This window comes from Rousettus aegyptiacus, unplaced genomic scaffold, assembly GCF_014176215.1.
Source record: "Rousettus aegyptiacus isolate mRouAeg1 unplaced genomic scaffold, mRouAeg1.p scaffold_m13_p_5, whole genome shotgun sequence".
NCBI classification, from domain to species: Eukaryota; Metazoa; Chordata; class Mammalia; order Chiroptera; family Pteropodidae; genus Rousettus; species Rousettus aegyptiacus.
Window position 1 is genome coordinate 74,805,948 of NW_023416308.1, and position 25,948 is coordinate 74,831,895.

Genomic DNA, 25,948 nt, shown 5'->3' on the forward strand with positions numbered 1-25,948 from the left:
GTGGGGCCATTATTAAGCAAAATCAGGGTCACAAGCACTGTGATACCATGATAGTCAATTTGATAACTAGATGGCTACTAAGTGGCTAAGGGAAGGGAGGGTACACAGTGTGGACAAGGCATGGACAAAGGAGTGATTTGTGTCCTGGACTGGACAGAGTGGTATGCTGTGAGGTTTCGTCATGCTGCTCAAAGTGGAGTGCAATTTAAAGCTTATGAATTGTATGTTTTTGGAATTTTTTTATTTAATAATTTCGGATCATGGTTGACCGCAGGTAACTGAAACTATGGAGAGTGAAACCGCGGATAAGGGGGGACTACTGTACTGGAAGATGTTCCTCAGCCACCACGTGCATTTATTGTGAATACCGCACTAATTCATAAGCACTTTCAGAACCACAAATTGGAACAGGGAGAAAAGCCAAAAAAAAAAAAAAAAAAAAAAAAGATGCTTCACATTACTGGGAAAGGATACAGTAAGCCCTCATTTAACATCATTAATAGATTCTTGGAAATTACGACTTTAAGTGAAATAGCAATGGCAAAACCAATTTTACCATAGGCTAGCTGGTATAAATAAGAGTTAAGTTTCTATGACACATTCCTGGTCATAAAAACATCACCAAATTTGTAAATAAAGACCCAAAATCCTTCTAATAGTAAACATTGACATAAATATAAGCTATACATACATACATTTAGGGAAGGTGAATTTAAAAAAACAAGTAAAATAACAAATTTCCAACCCGCTTATTCCAGTTTGGAGTCTCTCCCAGCAGCTGGGGCCTAAATCTAGGTATCTGCATTCATTCATTCATTTCATTCATATATGCATTTGTTGATTTATTTAAAACCTATATTCACTTTGTTCAATTCTTCATTTCATCATAGAATGCCAGGCCATAATAGTCTTGTATGCATTCCCATCATCCTACGGATGAGGGAACTGAGGCTCAGAGAAGGGTACCGATGCACCTAAGATCACACAGTAGAAAAGCCCCCTCCTGACCAGGTTTCACAATGCAGAGGATGGGTATTGTGTTTGAGTTTCAGGTAAAATCTGAATAACTGCTGCCATATCCCAATCTGCTTCCCTTTCTTCATCAATCTCTGCTGCCCAGGCCACCTGTCCCAGGGTCCTGAGGAGATCCTGCAGGGGGTTTATGTTTGAAGAGCCACTTCCTGTTTGGGACCAAGCACTTCCTTTTAGTGACTCAGAGTCTTCCACTGGCCCCATGCTGGGAAGTCAAATGGGAGGGGGGGGGGGCAGGAGGAGGGGGAGGCCTGGCAGGCTCAGGCTGTGCCACCCTCTGCCTGGGACCCCAGCTGGATGACCTGAGACTGAGCAGTGACACAGACTAGGAGGAGAAGGAGATGGAAGGAGGATGCTAGACTGTTCTCTTCACCCAGCTCGGCAGGCAGGGCTCTGAGAGAACATGGAACTTGGGCTGCCATGGGCATGGGGGCAGCCTCCACATCCATTCATTCCCATATCCAGTTTCTAGGTGAGGGCTGACAGCAGAGCCAGGATCCCCCAGGGCAAATTTGTGACACTTTCTCTTCCTTGAGGGACAGTGAGGTGTGATCAATAGAGCACTAGGCTTGGAGCCATAGAGTCATAGACTTGGATTTCTGACACCAACTTTCTGGTGACCTGGTCAGTTCCCTACCCCTCTCTGGGCCTCAATATCCATGTCTGTCTAGTTGGGGAAGGGCTTTCTGGCTGTGACATTTTGTGGCAGGTTGGTATTGCAGGATTTACATTAAGAGAATTGGGTTTGACTTCTGGCTCTTCCTACTTTTCTGGGTGTGTCTGCCTCTCAGAGGCTCCATTTAAAAGTGAGAAATAATAATCACTTTAGGCATTTTACATAATTTAATCCTCACATCAACCCTATGGGATAGGTTTTTTATTATTGTCTTATACATAAGGTGATTGAGGCACAGGGAGGTTCACTAACTTGCCTAAGGTCACATAGTAAGAGCCAAGATTCTAACTTGGGGAGATTGACCCCAGCGCCCATGCTGTTAACAAGACATTGCTGGTCTTCCTACTCAGACGGTGGTCCCCTGTACCTGTAGCATCGGCATCACCCAGTAGCCTGACCAAAGTGTAGGGTCCCAGACCCCAGCCTAGATGAGTCAGACTGCATTTCGATGAGATCTCTAGGTGATTTGTTGACATGTTAAAGTCTGAGAAGCCCTGTTCTATTTAGATTCTGTCACTTATGCCTTAAGATCATGGTTTTGTAAACCATAAAGTGCAGTACATTCAGGGCACTCCGAGAAACCTGGGGACTGGAGGTGGAGGAAGACAGGGCTGCGGGTGCTTCAGGAGTCTGTTTCTCAGTAGCTGGATGTCATTTCCAAGCTGTCTCTAAACCTAGCTCTGCCCCATTCCCGTCCAAGACTGAGTCTGAGTTGTGTGTTTCTTCCTGGTGTATGGCTCCAGAGCCCAATCAGATAGGAGAGAGTTCTCACTGGCATGGCCTTGGGCTGGACACCAGGCCTGAGCCATTACTGCTCTGGGTCTACTGGGCCCCCAAAGACCTGGGTTCCAGCCCTGGCTCTGCCTCTGACACTGTGGGTGACTGAGGCAGGCCTCTGACCCTGCCAGCCTATGTCCCTTAGTAGGCAATGTAGCAGTATCCTCTGAAGCCTGCAGTCTAGCCCAGAGACCCCTCCCCTCTCTTGCTCTCCCCGTGGCCCGTTGGCACCATCTCTCCTCCCAGTTCCTGGGCAGGACGGCTGCCTTTCAGGTTATAAGAGCTGATGATGGGGGAGGCAGTGCATGAGTCAGAAGTCAGCCACGTAATTGTGGTGCCCCAGATCCTGCCTCCAGCCCGTTGGCCCTCCCTCAGTGGTTGCTTTAGAACAGCTGGTTTGTCAGAGAAGCAAGTCCCTGGGCAGCACAAAAGGACCTCTGCCCCCCAAGAGCTGGGCACAGCCCCAGGTCTTGCCCCAGGACGGCTGGGCCTTGGATCATGTTTCCATGGGACCTAGGGTAGAGGGAGTAAGAGTGGTTCATGGAGCAGGTTATACTGGGTTTGGGGTTAGGGCTGGTTTGTGGGCAGCATGTGTAGAGGTGGGATTGCATATATGGGGTGTCATAGCCCACAGCTCATGCGCACAGCTCACCCACTAGCTTGGCAATTTCTCTAAGGCAGGGACTAGATGTGACCCATCCCTGGGCCCCACACCCAACACAAGGTGGGCACAGGTTCACTAAGTGTCAGGTGGGAGGGGAGAAGACAGGGTGAACTGATAAGTAATCTGACCGGGTTTGTCTCCCTGCCCCCACAGCTCTCCCAGTGAAGTGACATCACCAACTCCGTGGACAGGACACCTCCTGGGAGCCTAGCTCACTGCCACTGGTACCTTCTTCCAGGTAAAAAAAAAAAAGAAGAGAAAGGCGGAGAGAAGGCGTTAGAGACAAGCTGCATAGAGCAGACCATTGAGTTCTAAAATAATGTCTTTCTTAACCATGGGGGCAGCACTCTACGGTTTACAAAAAAAAAAAAAAGGCAGGAGGAACAGGGCTTATTGCCCCATTTTACAGACAAGGAAAAAAACCTGAAGCTCTGAGTAGAGTTGTCTGTTGCTTACTCCAGTGTACCTGGTACTAATCTAAGCACCTCACATGGATTAGCTCATTTAATCTTCACAACAGCCCATGAGGTTGGGACTATTATTATCTCCACGTTATAGGTAAGGGGACTGAGGTATAGAGGCATCAGGGAGTCTACTCTGTTAGTAAATGGGAGAACTGGGTTTCAGACCCATGCAGGTTGTCTCTTGGGTGCCCATTCCCAACCCCTATGATTTACCGCCTCTCTAGAGCCAAGAACTGAACTTAGTTTCCTTGCCTTCCAGTTTGGGGGTTTAATGGGCTCTCATTTCCAGGGGGAGATTTGTGTTTTAAGAGTGAATCCTAGAAAAAGTGACACGTCAGCCAAGGGAATGAATAGCAAATGGTGGAATTGGCAGGAATCTTCAAGATGTGCTGGCCACCAACTCCTGGGACTGTCTTCCTCGGCATTCGAGCGAGGCTGGTTTTCTTTGGTTACCAAAAGGAAACCTGGAAATTTGAAAGAGAGGAAGGAAAGTTTAGGCCCCAGGTTCTCAGCCTCACCTGGAAATAGAGGGGCTACCACTTTTCCCAGAATACCACAGTGAGGAGAGATGGAAATGACAGTGAGGAGATCAGCATTCTTTGCTAAATCTGAGGTCATCTTATACTAGGCCAGGGACAAAAATATGCAAGCAGATATCAGAAGTTTAAGAAAAAATTGTGGAAGAAAATACTTAATTGAGACTTTTTTTAGTAACTTAATTTTTCTGTAAATAGGGAAGGCTGATTATTATTCAGAGGCAGAATTCAGAGCAGGCTCAGAAGTGCCTCTGCAGTTGTGTGGTTTAAGAGGCTCTGATCAGTTCCTTCTTTCCTTCCTTTACATATTTAACAAGCTTTTGTGAGTGACAAATAAATGAGCGCCTCCCTGGTGCCGGCCCAGTGCAGGGACACAGGTCTCCTCCCCAGTGATTCTTCTAGCGGGCCCTGGGCCTGGAGTATCTTGTATCCAGTGCTGGGCCACAGACACTGTGACTCTTCAGAATAGCTTGGCTGAGTGTATCAGAAGTCTCTGCCTGGGGAGGCTCTCAGCATAGTGGGCAAGGCAGCCATGGAAGCGGATAATTACTGTGCGCAGAGGCCTGTGATCATGTCTCATGAGTTCTGACAGATGATGCGAACACAAAGGGAGGAGGCAGTGGGCTTCCATGGGGGCGTCAGACCAAGCAGCTTTGCACAGCGTCCTAATGGGATGTGCATTGGGGTGGTGGGGAGGGCTTTCCTGGTAGAGGGCTCAGCATGAGCAAAGGCATGGCGGTGCAAGGGTAGGTAGTGTGGTGTGCTTGGAGCTCTGCAGTGTGAGGAAGGAGGGGGGAAGTGAGGTGAGACAGGTAGGTGTGAGTGGAAGGAAGCAAGAGAAAGCCTTCTTAAAAGGTAAGACTGGCTTCTCTTGCCACCCTAGGGCTTGTTTGGCAAGCCTGTTTGTATAATAACTCCACTATTTTACATAATAAATAAAATAAATCATTGTTTTCCATTCCCCCAGGGGGCAAAAACTAGTCAGAGACAAGTTTGCTCAGTGCAAGTCTCTGCCAGACTCAGCTTCCTCCTCCTCCTCTCAGTCAGGTGGCCCCCCTTCCCAGGGACTCAGGCAGAGGCATTGGAAAAAGCCAGCCTGACAGAATCCCTGGGCTCCTGGGAGGGGCTGGGGTGTCAGCCCAGGGTGAGAGGACTGAGAAAGTCTCTCCCCTTACCAGGTCCTGGGCTGGCCTCAAGGCACAGCCAGAAGCCCTGCCAGAGGCCCTGGGGACATTTGCTCACCCTTTCTGCTCCAGGAGGACACTGTCAGTATCAGTCTTGGGGGCTTTTTTGGTGGCAGGGGGCAGGCGGCTCTTCTTAGGAGGGTCCTCTTACAGCCCTGGCTTAAGGTGTGAACCACTCAGGCCTCCAGGGAGGGAGGGGCGCATCACAGAGAGTATGTAAGCCTATGCAAGCCTATACAGGCTGCTCTGCTGGGGAACCACCAATAGCAGCCATACTAGAGATTTCTGCATGGGAAGGGAGGCTGGGTGGAATGCCTCCAGGTCTTTCCTGGTGCTGACATTCAATGGCTTTAATTGCCTGAGATCCAGGGGTAGTTCTAAGATCTCTGTTGGATTGCACCAGGATTCCATGTTGTGTGAGTCTTGGGTGAGGTGATTCTAAGACTCTTGTTTAGAGAGTTTGCTGCTGGAGATTTTGAGTCTGAGATGCTAAGCTCTGCATTGTGGGCAAGGTCAGGTTACACCTGGTGACTATTCAGCGCAAGCTCATAGCTCTGACTTGGGAAAGAGGTCCTCTTTGTGCCAGGAGAACCCAAGGCAGGACTGGGCAGGGTCCTGAGCCTGGCTTCTGTCCAGCCTGTAGCCCCAGACATGCTGGTCTGTCTCCCAAGGGTCTTAACTGAGGGCGTGGCTCAGCAGACCTGTTTTGACCTCCACCAGCTTCCTGCCTCATCTGTAAAACAGGGATCTGGTACTTACCTGTGGATTTGGCAAGATGCTTCAAAGAGCCAATATGTGGGGAGGCTCTTTATCAACTGTAAAGTACTGGGCATGTGGTTATAATTATAGCTGCTGTTGCTGTGATAAGATTGTCCCCTTAAAAGGAAGGTCCGTATCTGATTCTCTGTGATTCTCTTTTGGCTCCCAGCGGTGCCTGGCACACAGTGGATGCTTCTTAAACATTTACTGAATGATCTAAAGAGCCTTAGATATGCGACAGATGGTTCCAGAGGCCATAGTTCCCAGGGAAAAGCAGGGAGCACTTCCTACAGGAGAGCAGCCAGGAGGGGCAAGGGAACTGGCGAACGCATGACTGGGGCGAAGCGAGCCTGCTCAGTGATGCCGTCAGCCTGGGCCTGCTCCCTGGAGGAAGAGCAATCAGAGGTCTCTGGACAGAAGTGTTGGGTAAACAGGAGGCTCTGACACCACTGTGGAAAGAGATGAATAATGACTAATTATGGCACGATTGATTCTTTGAGGGCTCCTGCTGAGCCCCAGCCCTGGCCACTGAGTAACTTTTTCCTCCCAAAATGAGCACACATGACATGGGGACAGGGCGCGGGCCTGCCTTGTCTTTTTACCTCGCAGGCTTTCCTCCTGGCACCTCCTCTTCCAGCCTCTCCCCACTGGCAGCTGCCTCAGTGATTTCCTTCCTGCCCTGTGTCTGCCTACCTTCTCTGCTGATTTCATTAGAATCTAGGTCTTTTACTGAGGCCCAGTGAAGTGGAGTGACATGCTCGGGGCCACAGTGTGGTAGTGGAAGCCCAGGTCTCTCAATGTAAGCCATCCGGTGAGGCTCACACGATGAAAACATAGTAAATCTGCGAGCACTCCTCAAAAGTGAAGTGTAGAAGGCCGTGCTGGATGGTGGCAGGGTGGGGCCTGCAGCTGGTTGGTCCCACATTTCTCTGGGCTTTTCAAGCCTCACGGTCTCCGAATTAGCCCTGTCCCCTGACCTCCAGCCTCAGTCCTAGGGCCAGGGATTTGCCTTATTGGTTTGCATTAGACTATTAGTTTGAGGAAACAGGCCAGCTGGTGAGAACTCTGCTATCCCTGAGCCCCCAGAAGGTGGGGAGGATCCTATTGGCAGCAGACCCCCACCCCCATACACACACCAAATGGAACCCACATGGGTTAACTTTCTGGCTGGAGCCCTTGGCCCTGAGAGAGGCTCTGCCACCGGATTCTTTCACCTAGAGCCCCCTTCTTCCCTTTGTGTTACAAATCTCTCTCATTTCCGAATTCCGCTTAGATTCTGCCCTCTCCGTGAAGCCACTGTGCAGTTATCAGTTCCGGGACCCGAGAAAGCACAGGAGCTGTGGGTCCAGAAGACCTTGACTCAGGCAGGGAGGGTTTGCTAGAAGAAGGGCCATCTAAGCTGAGGAGGAGTTTGCAGGCCTGAAGGATGGGCAAAGGGCCCCAGAGCTACGGTTGCTTCCCAGGCATACTTGCACTGGGAGCAGGGGATGGGCAAAGCAGCTAGGAAGGACCACAGGGAGGCCCTGGTCTTGCTCCAAGGCCATGTTCCCAAGCATGATGGGAGAAGTGACTGTAGCCTTTTATGCCTTAAGCTTTACTCTAAGTGAAGTCAGGGGTCATTGTGAGTTATACAGGCTGTGACTCCTTGTACCTTTGTCCCTGTCAAAGATGGTGGCGACACCTGGGTAAGGGCAGAGCCCTGGCCTGGAGCTCAGGATGACCAGGCCTTCAAACATGTTGTAGGCCTTCAGCTTTCATCCTCATTTTATTCGCTCCCATCCATAGCAGGCTTAGGCTCCCAGGCATTAGTCCTAGGAACGTAGAGGATTCTTCCCCTCAGACCAGGCAAGGACTGTGGGATTGTCCTTCCTTCCTTCCTGTGCCAGTCCATCTCAGCTTTTCTCTTGGGCATGAGGAAAGAGCTGGTGGTTAAAGTGTTTTAGAAGCTGAGTGCCAGAAGGGCCCTTGGAGATCATCGGGTGGTGTTCAGACCCTCTCTTGATACAGACGGGAAGGCTGAAGCCAGAGGTTTATGGAGGTCACCTTGCCTCTTAGTAGCTGAGCTCAGCCTCAGCTCATCAGCCCCAGGCCTGGACTGGGGTTGAGGTCCCAGGGAAGGAAGTCATAGCCAAGGAGAAGGGGAGTGGCCTCTCTTGCACGTGGGTGCCCTGCCTCCTTCCTTGGGGCCCTGGCGGACTGCTGGAGAAGGTCAGGTTTCCGTCAACCCAAACCTTGTGCCTGTTGTGGCAGGGGGGTTCCCTTCCCACATACCCCCCCAGGGTTCTTGGCCCCAGACCATGCCCTTGCTCTCCTGGTGCCAACCAAAATATTGAGTTTGGCCCTTCTAGGTGCAATTTACAGTGACACAGATGCTGTGGCTGACTTAGACATAGACAGCTGCAGAAACATGGGCAGACTCTCCCTCTGAGGCTGGTGCCATGGAAGGGCCGGGCTATAGGCTTGGCCACCCTGGGTTCAAATCCTCCTTCTGTCCCTATTAGCTGTTTGGCCTTGGAAGAATCACATACTGTCTTGGATCTGCTTATCTGTTGACCGATCAATATAATCTAAATTAAATACATATGTATTTCATTAATAGACTTTATTTCTTTAAAAATAGTTTTAGATTTATAGAAAAATTGATCGGAAAGTACAGAGTTCCTCACAAATATAGAGGACAATACGGTGATGGCCAGAGGTGAGGAAGGTTGGGGGCTGGGAGAAAAGGGTGAAGGGTTAAAGAAGGACAAATCAGTAGTTGATAGGTGGTCACGGGAATGGGGAGCACAGCATGGGAAATGCAGTCAGCATTAATGTATGGCTGTGTGTAGAGCCAGAGAGGAGAAGGAGTAATCGGGGAGCATTTCATAAATATATAAATGTCTAACCAATGTACTCTATGCTTGAAATTAATAATAAAATAAAATAAAATTTAAAAAAATCTGAGTTCAGCTCCTCAACCAAGCAATGACAGTAAGACATGACCAAGGTAACAAAATTAAGCTTAGCTAATTTGCTTTCCTTTTTATAACTGAAGGAAAGCATAGTTAATAATTTTCTTTTCCATCCATCTGTAATCATTACGTATCCATTAATATGCTGTTGTTTTCATTCAGCATATTAATATTTTTCTAAATTAAAAAGAAGTACAGAGTTCTACTCGCTCTCCCTCCCCACAGTTCCCCCTATTAGTAACATCTTACATTAGGGTGGCATGTTTGTTACAACGATGGGCCCACATTGGTACAATATTATTAACTGAAGTCCGCAGTTTACATTACGGTTTATTCTTTGTGGTATGTTTTCTATGGGGTTTGACAAATGTGTAACAACATGTGGTTTATCATTACAGCATCATGTAGAATAGTTTCACTGTCCTAAAAATCCTCTGGCCACTGGCGACCACCAGTCTTTTTACTGCTTCCAGGGTTTTGCCATTTCCAGAATGTTATATAGTTGAATCATACATTATGTAGCCTTTTCCGATTGCCTTCTATCACCTAGCAATATGCTTTTAAGGTCCTTTTATGTCTTTTTGTGGCTTGATAATGCATTTCTTTTTATCATAAAATAATATTCCATTTTCTGGATGGCCACAGTTTGTTCATCTGTTCTCCTGGGGCCCAAGTTTCTAATCTATAACAGAAGTCTGTCATGCTCTACTTGGAAGGTTGTCATTAGGCTATGACACAGATACAGTGCTCAGCATGGGCCCAACAAGCCCTATATTACCTTCTGTGACTGATTTCTTTTACTTAGCATAATGTGTTCAAGATTCATTCATATTGTAGCATGGATCAGTGTTTTATTCTTTTTTATTACGGCCTTGGGTCCTTTTATGTGTTACTCCATCTAGTTCCTATTTCTCAAATGGGTAAAGTAAGATTCAGAGAGCGCTAATGACCAGTCTGAGGTCACACAGCAAGTCTGCTGAAGTAGACCAGGCTGGAACCCAGGAAGTGACACCTGGCCTGATAGTCTCAGAAAAGAGAGTGTGCTTAGGGCCAGAGGCAGTGGGATCTGGCCTGGCAGCCTGGTGGTCATGGAAGAGAGGAGCAGGGAAGTGTGAAGGGTGCCTTCCCAGGATGTCAGGGCGGGAGAGGCTCAGTAGCAGACGCTCACTGCTTCTCAGGCCGTAACTCCTTGAAGACCCTTCCCTGTGCAAATAGGAGGCTGTGGAAGTTCAGGGCAAGGACCAGGAATTCAGAAAGAAAACAGAACTTTGGGCTGAGGAGATCCCTCAAACATCAGACTCACTGGTTTAGTCTTGTTCCAGAGCCAGCAGGGGCTCCAGGCAGATTTCTTGGGAACTTGGCTGATATCAGCAGCCTTGGGAGGTGGCTTGGAGAAATCAATCCTAAGTCATGCCATTGCCCTGGCAGGAAGGGCAGTGGGGGAGGGGGCAGGGGGAGGGGAGTTGGAAGAGTCTGGTCCTTGAGAGCTTGTCCGAATGCCCAGGTTCTGAGCAACTCGTCTCTGTTAGCAGAATTTCCAGGTCTCCTTGGATGTGTAGTTTAGGAAGCCCCAGGGCCTCCTCCTCTTGCTTCCCTGTGCTGACCACCAGGGACAGAGGAATAACTCAGGCCATCCCATGGGAGGAGGGGGTGGACATGTCCACAGTACTCACACAGGATGCCAGGAAGAATCAGGGACACCCAGGGCTATGGGAGGCCAGGGAGAGCTTTCACTAAACTTGGGGCTCTGGGGAGGCTCCCTGAAGAAGGTAACATCTGAGCTGAGATTCGAAGGGTTAGGAGGTGTCAAGGGACAAGTTCTGGAGGGGTGAGATCCTGGTCATGTACTTGTTAAAAAGCTCAGTCTGGCTACAAGTGAGAGCATGGATTGGTGGGCCCTCCACCCCCTAATCTGGCAGTGGCCAAGGGCATGGTGAGAAAAGGGCTTTGAGGGATGTTAGAGGCAGGTTGGGGGTGGTGAGGAGGTCAGTGTGGCTGTACTAGGTATTAGGGCCTGGGCGACACCACCCAGAGGCAGCCAGGAGCCTGCTATCTCGACTGAGAGGCAGAGATTGGGTGGCCTTGGCTGCACCTGGTAACTGAAGCCGTGGGAGTGGACAAGATGGCCCAGGAGAACTTGAAAGGGAAAAAGAAGAGGTTTGCCTCCAAAAGATGCCCCTGAAGTTATGAATAGTATGAAAATTCCTTTGGGGAGAGGCCGTCCCAAGAGCCACAGTCAGCTGAGTCTTGGGCTGAGGCCTGGTACAGGCAGGCGGTTCTACTTCCTTCTTTTCCAGGTTTGAAATGGAATTTCCATTCCTGGTGGGCTGTAATGCTCGTTTGTGGGGGCAGGGAGTGGTGGAGGGCAGAGAACCTGTGGGAACCAGTCCCAGGGTTGAGGGTCCTGGGAAAGGAATGTGAAGCAGGGGAACCTGGGCATGGACTCCTGCTGGCAGAATACCCACCTGCTGTACCTCAGTCACTGCAGCCACGTGTCCTCCTGGTACCCTTCGCCCCAATTCATCTAGCCTTCTATATAAGTCAAGACAAAGGCTGTTACCTCATATTACAGATTCAAAAAGCAAGGCCCAGGGAAGAGCTGAGAGGTCCCAGCCACGGGGCAAGTCAGTGGCTGACACAGGATGAATCCAGGCCTCTTTCTACTTATCAGCTGCTTCTTCCCTGCCTGGGGAGGAAGGGGCAGAGGTGGCGTTCAACCTAGCAGAAGAGGTCCTAATCTAGGGGTGCACAGTGTGCAATCTGGCTAAGTAAAGCTGACAGCTGAGTAAGCCTGCTCCCCAGGCCTTCCTAACTCCATAGGAGCTAAACCAGCTACCGCAGCATCCCCATCCCTTACTGTCCCCCAAGGCCTGGGTTCAGCTCGGCTCAGAGAATGCCCAGCAGCTGCACCATATTCCACATGGCTCCCCTGGAACCATGGGCACAGAGGCTGCACCAGACAATTTCCAGCAATTAGGAGGCACTGGGTCAGTCGATACTCCCAGCAAGCTGCCAATACATCTTTCCCCTCAGACCAGAGGCTGTAATCCTTGTGTTGAGGTAAGCATTTGAGGGAGAGGGGCAGGTAGGTAGAGGCTATGAATGAGGCCTAAAGATGGAAGTGGTGGACAGACTTGAATCTCAGTGTGCCCTTACGGTACAGCCCCTGGGCATTTAGATAAAGGCATCTTAGAGCTTACCTTATAGGCCTCAGCTCAGCTGCCTCCAGGAAGTGTGCCCTGACTCTCCCTGCCCTGGGTTAAGTGCCCACAGTCTCCTTTTACTCTCTCCACTTACAAGTCATAATAGCCTGGTAGTTTCAGGGGTCAGCAAATTCTCCCTGTAAGGCAGCAGTCTCCAACCTTTTTGGCACCAGGGACCAGTGCTCCTATGAGAATCTAATACCTGCTGATCTGAGGTGGAGCTGAAGTGGTGATACTAGCGCTGGGGAGCGGCTGCAAATACAGATGAAGCTTCACTTACTCACCTGCTGCTTACCTCCTGCTGTGCGGCCTGTTTCCTAACAGGCCATGGACCAGTACTGGTCTGCTGTAAAAGGTCCAGGCAGTCAGTATTTTAGGCTTTGTGGCTATGAGAGCTCTGTTGTAACTACTCAACTCCACACTTATAGTTAAAGCAACCATAGACAATACACAAACAAATAAGCCTGACTGCATCCAATGAAACTAGTTTATGGTCACACTGAAGTTTTACTCTCGTATAATCTTTATGTGTCATATATGTGTTCTTGTTTTGATTTTTTCCTTTAATCATTTAAAAATGTAAAAACCATTCTTAGCTTGTGGGCTATATGGAAATAGTTGGATGGCCAGATATGGCCCATGAGTCAACATCTTGCCAACTGCTAGGTTACAGCAAGGCCCCTGGAGCCAGACCGCCTGGCTCTGGGGTGTGACCTACAGCAAATGGCTCAACCTTTCTGTGCTTTAGATGTCTCATCTGTAAAATAAGGATGATAATGATAATAGTTTGGGACTGTAAAATGGTGCAGCCACTTTGGAAAATGGCTTTGGGAAGTTCTTCAGAAGATGAAATAGAGCTACTATATGACCCAGAAATTTTATCCCAAAGTATGAACCAAAAGAAATGAAAACATACATTCACAACAAAAACTTGTTCACAGCAGTGTTATTTGTAACACCCCAAAAATGATAACAACACAAATGTTGTTAACTGATAAATGGATAAATGGTATATCCATATAATTGAATATTATTCAGCCCTAAAAGAGAATGTAGTACTGATTTGTACTACAACATGGGGGAACCTTGAAAATATTATATTAAGTGAAAGAAGCCAGTTGCAAAAGGCCATGTGTTATATGATTCCATTTATATGAAATGTCCAGAGTAAGTACATCCAAAGAGACAGAAAGCAGATGAGTGGTCGTCAGAGCAGAGGGGTGGAAGTAGGTGCATGGGGGAGTAACTGCTATTGTGTATGGGGTTTTTTGTTAAGATGATGAAAATGTTTTGGAATTGGATAGAGGTGATGGTTGCACAACTTTGTGACTATCCTAAAAATCGAATATGCTAAATACTGAAGTATACACTTTAAAAGGGTGAATTTTATGCATTGTGAATTATATCCCAATTAAAAAAAAAAGATAATACTTACCTCATAGGTTAGTACATGGATGGCACTTGGAATGGTGCCTGGTGCATAGTAAGGGCCTGGTCATGCTCCTCACTAGTGCTGTGAAGGCCCTAAGGGGGTCACTGTGGGTCACTGTGGGTCACTGTGTCTGTCCTGTTCACAATGTCTCCAAAGCCTAGGACAGGGTCTGTTTCAAAACAAATGGCTTCAAGTTTCTGAAGTTCCCCAGATGAGGAGTTGAGTCCTGACTTCTTGGGCAAATTATTTTGCTGCTCTGACCCCCAGGCTCCTCATTTAATAACTCCTGTTATTAAAATGGACAATGATAACAGTAGTGTTAAGGGTAAGTTGATGCCTGACATCAGGGTATGTAAAGTGCCCACGCCAATACCACCTGATCACGCTTGGCCAATGCCAGCCCCAAGAGGCTGAGCCCTAGCAGGTATGTCCAGGGCACCAAGCAGGGCTGGGGCAGTTGTTCTGGTGGCAGCAACTCAATCTGCAAACCTCTATCATTGTTCCACCAATCTCCCACAGGCCCCCCTGGGCTGAGTCTCCCTGATCCTGAAGGAATGAACACTTTGGGGCCCAGAGCAGGTTCTCAGGTTGACTGTATCCAACAGTCACTGTATCCAACAGTGACGGCAGGCCAGGCACTTCCCATTTCTCTCTCTGAACCTCAGTTCGATCAATTATCAAATGGGTTTAAAACACAGTACCTGCCACTTCCGGTGGTCGTGACAGTGAGATGGAACAATGAATATAAAGTGTTCACACAGTACCTGGAGTATTTTTTTTTAAGTGCTCAATACATGTCAGCTTTATGAGCCATGTGATAATTTATTATAAAATATTTATTTGGAAAGTCTATGTGTAAGGCACTGTTATAGTTATGTTGGGGATACAACAGATAATAAAACAGACAAAATCCTTGCCTTTATGAAACTTACTTTATAATGGGGTAGGCAGACAAGAAACAAAATAAGTAAATTACGTTTGAGAACATAATCGAGAAAAAATGCTGAGAATGGCTGAGAGAGTGTGAGAAGGAGCTGCAGTTTTACAGACGGTGACCTGGGAAAATCCGATTGAGACAAGGACATTTGAGAGAAGGAGACCACACGGGGTTCTCAAGGAAGAGCACTCCAGGCAGGGCAGAGGAAGCAGCAGCAGTATGCTGGGCAACTGCGGCTGGAGCAGGGGGTGTGTGGATTTGATCAGGGGTGGGTGGCAGGGGACTGTCCTGGGAGACCTGCAAGGGTAGGTCTCTGACTCCAAGTGGGACTGGGACCCACTGCAGAACTCTGTGCAGAAGCTGGCCCACCCTGACCTAGGCCCCACTGACTTTCGCTGTGTCTGGTTCTGACTCCCCACCCCTCCCCTGCCTCACAGACCTGTGCTTCCTCCCGCAGGACCAGCCTGGGGCCTCCATGGGCTCCTGAGGGCTGGGCACCAGGGCCTCGGGCACGAGCATGGTGAGACACCAGCCCCTGCAGTACTATGAGCCCCAGCTGTGCCTCTCCTGCCTCACGGGCATCTACGGCTGCCGCTGGAAACGCTACCAGCGCTCGCATGATGACACCACGCCGGTGAGCCATGCGGGGACTGGGTCGGAAGGACCTGGGGAGCCTCAGAGTCTGGGGAGAGGGTTGTCAGCTCGGTCACTCTGTGGCATGGCTCTGGACAGGTCCCTGCTTTTTCTGGGTTTTAGTTCTCCCTCTATAAAACGGGCCTATGGCAGTTCTTGAATCTACCTGACTAGGTAGGCATGGTCACCCCGCCATGGCCGGCGGGGCTGGGCTGCTCCTGAGCTCTGGGCAGGGAGGGGTGCTTTAGGAGGGGCACTCCAAAAGGAAGGGGTCACCCCAAGGTGAATAGAAGTTCTCAGCTTGCTGGCAAAGCCGATGGGCAGGCAGGCAGGCGGGGGTGGCTAGAGGGGAGGGTAAGGAGGTAGGCCAGGCCAGCAAGGAGCCTGGGAGCTGGGATGACCGTGGCCTGGCACCGGGGCCGAGTCACCTGAGCCATAGGCCTGCCAGAGCTGGCAGCAGGTGCTCAGCCGGAAAAAGAAAGCCTTCTTCATGTTCAGCTCCCCAGGCCAGACACTGAGCTGCACTTCATCCCTGGAGCACTATCAGCTGGTAAATCTAGTTTCTTCTTTGAAGGAACCCAATTCCTTTAAGAAGGAATGAAGAAAGAGATAAATTGTATTTATCTAAAAGCTTTGCTGCCTGAAAAACAACTTTCCTCTCCCTTCCTTGTCTGAACAAAGAAGCCAGCCTCCAAATTCAGCCAGGCCCAAAACAGGCAGGAGTGACTGAGGGTGGGGTGGCAGCTAAGGTCAGAGGGCAGGCATCACAGGGCTATGTGGATGGGAATGTTGGGGAAGCTTGTCCCCTGCCTGCCCTTTTTCTCTGCCTGTGATGGTGAGGGACAGAGTACTAGACTAAGTCAGGAGCCTGAGTTCATGACCCTCGAATGGTGAAAAGCAGGTACCACCTGGTGGGCACCTGGCCTGATTCACTTCCATGTCCCCACTCCCAGCACAGAGAAAGCAGTGTGCCACACTGAGGCAAGGGAGAGGAAGGGGCCTGCCCAAGACCACAGAGCAGGTCCCCACACTGCTGGGACAGCAGCCCTGGTCCCAGCCCAGGCCCTGCCTAGACAGCCTTTCCCTCTTGCATGGAAATAGGGTCTACCCGACAGTGGTGCAGGCTGTGAGATTGGGAGTTAGGCAGATCTCAAGTTCAAACTGTGCTTCTTCTACTTGTACTGTCAACGTAAGAAATGTCTACACCTGTAGAGAATTTTTGTGAGTTTATTTGAGCCAAACTAATGACAGTGCTGGGAAGCAATATCTCAAATGCTCTGGAGAATAACAGTTTTGCAGCTTCTTTTATGTATTTGGAATTAAAGAGAGAAAATTACATGAAGGTAGAAAGCAAGGTAGGGATTGTATTACAGGAGAGTTAACAAGATTTTGTTCTCTCTTAAGGGTGGTTATCGTCCCAGGGGTCTGAAAAAGAAGCATTTCAAAGGGGTGTTAACTTAGATGCACAAAAAACAATGGATAAGGCTGGCTTAAGGCAAAGATGAACCTTTTATTAAAGAAGTTATAGACCTGGGGCATGACTACCCACCTTGACCTGCCCAGTTAGGAATTTATGATCAGATCCCCCTGTGAAGTTACTTTTGGTTAGATTTATTACAGTGCCCTTTGAATGCCCACAACGCCTACTTGACTTCGAGCTTTCTTGCCTATGAAATAGCACACACCCCTCTCAAGTAGCTGCTGGGCAGATGGCTTCTAATAACAGCATGAAGTGACCAGCACAGTGCTAGCTGTGACCAGTCATTAAGAGCAGTCATTCCTGACTCCCAGCCCTTGGCCTCACCATCTCTGATATGGAAGAGAGGGCAGGTTAAGACTTTAGAATTCCTTGGCCACTCTACTTTGTTCCCAGCTCCAGTTTCCTCAGAGACTTGGGGCAGGCAGCCAGGGCCTCCCTGGGTTGGGAAAGTCAGGAGGCCAGCAGCCAGCCCGCACCCCATGTGTCTTGCGCCAGGTGCAGTGCTGAGCACTGACACACAGCCATTCGTGTTCTCCTAACAATTCGTGAGCTGGGCGTCATGGCCACCATTTCACGTGGGGAAACAGAAGCGGGGGACATCAGGGACTAGGCCAAGGCCAGGCAGCCAGCGAGGGGAAGAGCTTGGATCCGGCCCCGCGGTATAGGAAGACAGCTGAGGCGAAGAAAGGGAGGAGAAGGATGGCTGAGCTCCTAAGCAGAAAGCCCTTGGCTGTTGGAGTAGATTCTGGATGAAGGTGTATCTCCCAAGACATGTCACACCCCTTGTTGGGCCTGGGGCCAGCCAGTCATAAGCTGTGGAGTCAGGAAGTGATGAGTCTGGGCTGTAGACAGCACAGGGCCCAGGGTGGAGGAAGTGGTGTGGGCTGAGGCTGAGTGGTTTTGGGCCGACTGGGAGCCCGAGTGGTACGGGCTCTGCAAATGCCAAGGTCTGGGGTCCCAGGTATGGGGCAAAAGCAAGAAGAGCCTCAGGAGGCCACAAGCCATCTTGTCTGGGAGAGGGGAGAGGGTTTTGCACCAGCTCTCGGTGGCAGGGCTCCTGCAGAAAGAGCTGAGCTCACCTCAGGTGACCCCAGGCTCCCAGCTGAGGATGAGCATTCTCCCCCTTTCCTGTCTCTCCCTCTGCTCCTGTTTCCCCTCCCACTTCCTGGGCTCTAGTCTTAGCTTGCTCTCCCTTTCTCTCTCTCTCCTCTCTTCTTTTCTATTCCCAGTCTTTCCAGAGACAGCTGCGTGAGGACCAGGATGCGGGGCCGGGCTCTCTGGCCTGACACAGTGAAGGGTCTCAGAGTCAGGGCTGGCACAGAGAAAGTGCGCCATAAATTTTGCTGAGGCCCCGGAGAGAGCTCTGGGAGCACAGGTCGGGTAGTGACTGGAGAGCTGTTCGGGCCCGGGGTGGAGGAGAGGCCCCAGAAAGGGAATAAGGTCTAACTCTGGGCTTGTGCCTCTCCTCATCCCACCTTTACCTTTTCTTTTGGGGACCCCTTGCCCCACCACTCCCACCCAGGTACCGCCTCACTTCAGGTCCTCTTGGGGAAGCCCCCCTGCATCTCTCAACTCTGAGAAGCCCCAGGGTTCAGTTCTCTGTGAAGGTGACCTCTCTGGGCCTCACCTGCTAAATGGGGTCACAGACCCGTGGTATGGCACAGAAACATTTTACTCTCATCCACAGACTGGGAAATGAAGTGTGAAAATAAGGATAATAGTTAACATTTATTGAGTACCTATTGTATGCAGGGAGCGTATGGCTTACACGCATTGCCCTGTTAACCGTTGTAACACCCCTGTGGGGCATGTTTAGTTGTTATGCCCCATTTATGGATGGAGAAATCAGGCTTAGTGTCACACCTGGAGTCCATGATAGATTTGCAGCAAGAGCATCAGGAGATGGAGGCTCTGGAGGAGGACGTGTGTGTTTTGAGTCTGAGTGTTTTTACATAAGAGCGTAAGAGCGTGTAAGGTGAAGGAGGGGTGGGGAGGAGGACTTGGGAAGTTGCCGAATGGAGGAGAAAGGGCACTGGACGAGGAGCATTGGGAGAAGATAGCGAGTTGCCTGAACGCCACACACGAGGGACCGTCTGCATTTCCCTGGCCGCATCTGACCCTGCAGTACTGGAGTGGATCCTGGGAAGGGTAGAGAGTGGCGGAGGGCTTGGGAGGGAGCCCCCTCCTCACTGTCCAAGCTGGCCTCCTTCCTTCCTGCTCCTCTGAGCCTTTGCTCACACTGCCTCCTCCCCCCAGGACACACGCATGACAAATAAGGAAACAGGAAACTGAGGGCTAGAGAGGTGATATGACCTAGTCTCCTGTCCCCAGTACAGGGAGTATAGGAGCCTGACAGCAGAAGGCTGGCTCACTCGACCTCTCAAAAGAGGAAGCAAAGCTTTTTATAACTGGGGATAATTAATTGGTTGTTGTCTGTGACTCATTGCTCTAACACTGCCAATTAAGGACTTGATAGGATAGAAGACAGTTCTCAGGCCATCCCCACAGGACCCCCTGAAGACTGTACATTTGTGGGAGGCAGCATAGTGTCAAAACCAGCTTCTCTATAGCAAGAGAGGGATATAGGTCAAATACCTGGAGGAGCTTTCCAGCCTGAGACACCGAAGGTGACACTTTATAGTATGTTCGCCCTTTGAATGCTGCTTTGAGCCTGTTTGACGCCCTCCATCTTACAGATGGGGCTCCAGGAAGAGGAATTGATTTATGTAAGCCAAGGGTAGAAGGCACAGCCTGCTTTGCCCTTCCTTGTGCCCCCAGTACTGTACCCTCTCTTCTGTTCCACATTAGTCTTGTCTGAAATGCACTGGTTACTTATTCAATCAACAAACCTATCATGACATCTGCTCTGGGCCCCAGGGTCGCAGGTTTATCAGCCCTGGTCCCCCTCCCTTGAAGGGCTCCCAGGTGGGCATGGGAGCAGACAAGAAGCAACACACCCAGACCACCCAGGTGATCACTTCCAAGGCCAGGAAACCCCAGGCAGGAAAGCTTGCCTGAGCTGGTGTCTGCGAGAGAGTTAGTCTTGTCAAGCCAGAGTGGGGAAGTGTTCCAGGCAGGGTAGGGGTGGGGGTGCTGCATGTACAGAGTGTTTTGTGTTTGGGAACTGAAAACAGTTTGACCCCAGTGTGGCTTTGGTGTGAGGAGGGAGGATGTTGTCTGGAGGTGTATGGGGAGCCTGCACTCCACCCTGGGCAGTGGGAGCCCAGTCAGACTTGGGCTGGACAAGGACCACTCTGGTCAAATCACAGAGAATGCATGCTGAGGGCCTTTGTGGAGATGGGAAGGGCAGGGAACCAGTGAGAAAGGCTGGGTCCTCAGCGAGGGGAAAGGAGATACAGGTAACAAAGGGAGAGATTCTACAGACACCTAGAAGGGTCAATCAACAGAATGGCTGTGGAAGAGACTGAGAGGCTCTGATGATGCCCCCCATCTCATGATCCTGGCCTGGAGGAGGCCATTCCTGGAGATAGCAACCATACTATGCCCAGAGGTGAATGAGACGGACAGAGTAGTCTCAGTAGAGTCCAGGAATAGTGCAGTGGATGTGGGTGGAACACAGACAAAATAAATCTCCTTGCTCTCAATTGCCTGCTTCCTCTGATGGGAGCAGGAAGACACCTGCTGTGGGGAAATCCATCAGCAGTCCTCCTCTGTGTCCCCCCGCCCCACATGCCACTGAAGCCATTACAGGACCACCTTACCCTTTCACAGCTCTGTCTTTGCTCAAGCCATCCCCTCTGCCTGAAATTCTCTTCCTGTCTTATTTCTGCCTCTCAAGGCTCATTGCAAATGTCTGTTCTTCTAAGAAGTTCCTCCACATCAAACAAAAAAAGTCAGGCCTCCTTCCCTTCTTCCCTCCCTCCCTGGGCTCCTGCAGCACCTTGGGCCTGGGCTGCGCACATGGATTGTGACTTTCTGTGTCTCCCGCTGGACTCTGTTTTGAATCCAGGGCCAGGCTCACAGGAGGGGCTCAAGCAAGGACTGGAGGGATGACCGAGGGGAGAGCTGAAGAACGAGGGAGGATGCTAGTTAAGGATGCGCCTGTCATCGTACTGACCACGTGTGAGGAGGCAGGACCGCAGTGAGGCCTCAGGTGTCAGGTGGTCCGGACAGTGCAGGTGCATGCTGCATTCCCCTGGTCCTGGCTGTGGCTGTCAGGGAAGGGTGCTAACCCAGCCGTGGGACCCCCCTGGGCTACCCTTGCAGCAGGGGTTAGGCTCTGCCAGTAGGCAGGAGGATTCCCAGCTGGCTCCCCATTTCCCTGTTTTACCAATACCATGTGGGCCTATGACAGGGATGTGAGACAGGGAAAAGTGGATCCCACTCAGAAATCAAGGTGAGCTCCCTGGATGAAGCAGCCTTTGAAGTGGGTTCCAGAGTGTAACTGGAGTCAGCCAGAAGCACTCACCCATTCCTGGCCAAGGAAGCTGCAGTCTGAACTCTACCTTGCCTCTTCCAGTGACTTAGTGTGTGACCTTAAGCAAGGCCAGACCCTCTCTGGGCCTCAGCTTGCTTGTGGGTTAGATGGAGGTACAGGGTGTGGTTCCATAGTGTAGCGGTTAGCACGTCTGCTTATGCGCAGAAGCTGCTGGGTTTGTGCCCCAGTAGAGCCTCAGTCCATGGTCTATGGCCATGCCACCCTGAACAGGCCCGACGTCTGATCTCAGAAGCTAAGCAGGGTCGAACCTGGTTAGTACTTGGATAGGAGACCACCTAGGATGAACAGGTGCTATAGGCATAAATTAAAAAAAAAAAAAAAAAAAAAGATGGGGGTACACATTCATGCCCCGAGAGCCCAATTAGATAAGGGATGCCAATGTGCCTGTACCAAAGAAACCATTGCTCCAACCTTGGGGGAAAACAGTGCTCTCTACAAACTGGGAAGGGATGGCTGTTCCCTTTCCTGGTGTTCTGGAGAAAATGGCCCCAGCAGGTCAGAGAGGCATTTTCTGAAAATGAGAAGACCCCATTTTGTCTTTTAAACGTTACAGAGTTGCTAAGAGGATAAGAAAATGAGAGATGATATTATTGCATCCGTGAGAGGGAAGAGAGGCTGGCAGCGCAGGGAGCTGACGATTTATCTCTGCAATAAAGCCATGCCATTTCTGGCTCTCAGGAACCCCTACACCCCACCTAGCTTCTCTCTGACTGTTGCTGATGGTTTCTGGCATAGCCATGCCATGCTCCGGGGAAAGTGGCTAAGCCTCTGTGTTCATAACACTCGTGACCACCTTGAGTGGCTGCTTAGGGGGTATGGATGGGGCAGGATGATGATGGGGGATCAGCTGGGGGCGCAACTACCCACCGCCCTGTGGCCTTGGCAGTGTCCTCTGAGGGGCTCTGGGATAATCTTTCCTATGGGCCCCCAGCTTTTCTGCTCAGATCTCCCCATGGGTCCAATGCAACCCACAGGATGGGCGGGAGAGATAGGGTGCTCCAAGCTGGGCCTGGCTCCATTCTCCTGCCTAATGAGCGGCTCTGAGTGCCCCCCAGCAGAAGAAGGGCAGACAGAGGCCTAATTGCCCTGCTCTCTGGAGCCCAGAAAAATAAATCCATCCTCTTAAGCTGTCAGGAGCTGGCTGGGGGTGGGGATTCTAATCCCTTTGCCTGCTCAGCCCTAATGCTGTCATACATCTCAAAGCTCCCCATGCCACCCCTCCCCCAAATCTCCTGTGTCAGGCCCAAAGTAATCCTGCCAGGGCCTGCCCATCTCTCCCTTCCAGGAGCTCCCCACACCCTTCCCAGCTGATATTTCCTAGGCTTTTTCTGTGCATCAACCCCCCCTCTTGTCTCCGCCCTCCTACCCCCCCCCCCCCCCCCCACACACACATTTGGAACTTAGTGAGGGTGAAATAGGCTGGTGATTGTAGGAACTGGGTGCCCAAGATCCGGCCTGCAGGTGAGCAGACTGGGTAGGTATACACCCTTCAATCTATCTTCCCAGTCTCTGCAGGGCTGTGTGGTGCCGAGGGTATGGCTGGACTCGGACCTCAAAGCAGAGCCAGGACCACAGGGGTGGCTCAGGGACCATAGCCCAGCCACGTGGAAGGAGCTGTGCCAGGCAGAGCCAGCACAGAGGGAGAGGGCTGCTTCGTGGCAGACTAGACAACCTAGAAACAGTCCACACACTCTGAGGATGTGCTGTGTGCTAAACGAACGTGGGAGTTATTGCAAATCTCACACATCATATAGGGACAGCCAAAGGATCCATTTGGCAAAAGTAAAATTAGATCCCTGCCTCTTACTTACCTCAAACCAAAATAAATCCCAGATGGATTAAAACGTATTTTGTTCTATTTTTAAAGTTTTTTTTTTCTATTTAAGAAGCACACATTTGTTGAGAAATTTCAAACAATGTAGAAAGATGTCAAGTAGCAGAAATTCTAATCTTAATGCTTTAGCGATAAGTCTTTCAAACCTCTCTCCATACATGTAGACATCCATATGAAGCTATAGATAGACGAATATAAATAGATTTAAATGTAAACAATGAAGCCGAGAATTATGAGTATAAACTATGAGTTAGATATACAATCTTGGGCCACCTCCCATAAACATGATAGATACCAAAGGCAAAACCTATAAAGGAAAAGAGATAGATTTGACTGCATAAAAATTTAAATGTTTATACGAAAAGCATGATAAACAAAATTAAAGTCAAATGATACAATAAAAAATATACACTATGCATGGAAATTAATACTCTTACACAGAGAAAGTTTTTATAAGCCCATCAGGAAAGAAGCCAGTTCCACCCAACGAAGCCTGCCTGGCTCTGCACTTCCGCACTTTCCACTCCCTCCCTCTGCCTGAATCGAGGTTCCCTAACCTTGTTATCCCAGCAAGCCCATTTCTTCCAGCTTTGCTGCAAGCAGGTGTCTCCTCTTCCTGGAAGCCCTCCAGACCGTCACTCTTCCCATAACTGGCAACATGCTCCTAAGCAGCCCATGCTTTCCCCATTTGCTCCGCTCATTCCTAAGAATCGAGTTGCACGTTGGCTGGTCAGTCATCTATGCAGAGTGGAGTCTGGGCCTGATTTATATCCCAGGGTCAGCACAAATATGTAGAGAGTAGTGTCAAGGACAAGGAGGGGAAACACTGGAATATAGTTTGGTATGAGGTGTGAGGTAGAGGTGTAATCGTATTTTTCACCAAATAGGTGTCATCACCGTCTGTTGGATTCTCTCATTTCTGTACCAATTTATCAGGTACAAATCCTGTGTCCATGCTTCCAGGCCATTTACTTTCTTTGGTCTCAGTTTCTCTGTTTTTTAACTGGACCTTTAGAGGACAAGGCAAGATGATCTCTGAAATCTTTTCTAACTCTGAAATTCTAGGGATCCCTCCCTGGCACTACCTGTGATTTGTAGCATGACCTTGGGCAAGGACCTGCCTCCTGAGCCTGTTTCCTGTCAGACAAGGATAATTACACGTCCTACTTCTTGTGGCTTTGGGACAGTTGGAGACTGGAGGCACCCAGGCCTAAGTGTTTGCCTGTTGTGACCTTAGGCAAGTCACTTCCCCTCTTTGAGTCCTGATTTCCTCTGACTTTCCCACCTACTTTGTAGAGTTTGAAGAGGATGAGATGAGATGGGCAAGTAGAGGGCTCTTAGGAGTAACCCCCAGCACGATGAAGAGCTCACGTAGAGCTCTATCCCCCATAGCCAGCGATGGGGGTGCTGTGAGGCAAGGTGGGGCAGCTGCCATGCCATGGTCTTCTTCCTCCATCCACACTGGCTCCGAAGACTGCTGCCTGGAGAGCCAGACCTGACCTCTGCATCTACTGGCCATGGCACCTACGAGCCTGGGCTGAAAGCGGATGATCTACTGGCTGTCCTTAGCAGCCGGAAGAATTTGGGGTAGAATGAGGGGTCGGGGAAGACTTGATCACTGCCTTCACATAATTAAAGGTCTGTCAGACGTGAAATGATAATTACAGGAACGATCATGGATTTGGTGACTTACAGCTTACATCTGTAATCTTATTCGGGCCTGGCAGGCCTCCCGTGAGGTAGAGGTGATGTCATCCCCGTGAACAGAGGAAGCTGAGGCTTGAGATCCTGTTCAGTTGGCCCACAGCCATGCAGCCAGTGGGTAGAAGGGCCTCACCCACATCCTGGTCATTTGACCCCAATATTTCTTGCCCTTTTGCGGAACTTATCCTGTGTGGTATCAGAGAACCAGCTGCAGGGTAGCAGTCAAGGAGGCAGATTTTAGACGCTCCTCAGGGAGGGACAGAGGGAAGGGTAATAACTCATATTGCCCTTCAGTCACCAGACACTTTGCAGGTCCTACAGGTCTGCGCAGCACTCCAGCACTGTTGTCCCATTTTATAGAGCTGGAAGCTGGCTCTCAGAGAACATAACTAAATATTTTCTCCAAGGCCATACATTTAGTAGGTGGTCAAACCCAGTTTTGTGGACTCTCAAATGCAGCCTGCCTCCATCTGGCTGCTGGCTTAGAAGGAAGATGTTTCAGTCCAGAGGAGGACCAGGCAGCATCCAGAGGGAGAGCGCCCATCCCTGGCGCTGCAGGAGCAGAAGCAGGGTAGACTCTTGTTCTAGAGGCTGCAGAGGCAGTCTCTGCCTAAAGGCGACAGGCAGGGAACAGTAGTCTAACAAGACAACTTCGGCTCTGCGACTCTGTGAATCTGAAGTCTGTGATGCTGTCAAGGCCAGGAAGGCGGCTCCTGCTCAGGTGCGGTCCTGACGCACAGAGTTCAGGCACCAGCTCCTGTTCAGGAACCCAGGGGGTGTCTACATGCATCCTGGCTTGGAGCCGAGGTCTGGAGCAGCAAAGGCAGCAGCAGGGCCTGTGCCAGCACTTCCTGTGTGGGTCCTGGGTTTGTGGCTACAGCCATGCTGAGCTGCTGTATGAGCCCCAGCTGCCAATAAGCTCTTACCACACGCATGTTTCTTTCTGAATGCAGAAGGCTCTGGAGTGGGCAGGACAGAGAGGAAGAAGAGTGAGGAGAAGACGTGACAATCAGCGTGAGATAGGGAGGAGCAGCAGCAGCTTAAGGAAAACTGGAACACGTTGCTCAGCACAAGATCGAGGGTCTCATCTTCCTGGAGCATGGGAGCAAGAATAGGAGATGAGGCAGGGGGCGTGGGGCTGAACGCCCACAGCCTCTGGGGCTGGGGCCTCTGGGATTCTGTCACAGCCTCCCCTGGGAGCACTAATGGAGCATTCTGCC

At 50.2% G+C, this 25,948-nt stretch overlaps 1 protein-coding gene across 4 annotated transcripts in view; it reads left to right on the top strand.

Moving 5' to 3' along the window:
• Positions 1-25,948, top strand: part of GDPD5 (glycerophosphodiester phosphodiesterase domain containing 5) — an 86,040-nt gene that overhangs the window by 30,346 nt on the left and 29,746 nt on the right. For all 4 annotated transcript variants that reach the window (XM_016161562.2, XM_016161563.2, XM_036220866.1 and 1 more), the window contains exons 2-3: positions 3,303-3,387; positions 15,076-15,252. In XM_016161562.2, coding sequence (XP_016017048.2) covers positions 15,136-15,252 — 117 coding nt within the window. In that variant the 5' untranslated portion in view covers positions 3,303-3,387; positions 15,076-15,135. The remainder of the gene's footprint in view (positions 1-3,302; positions 3,388-15,075; positions 15,253-25,948) is intronic.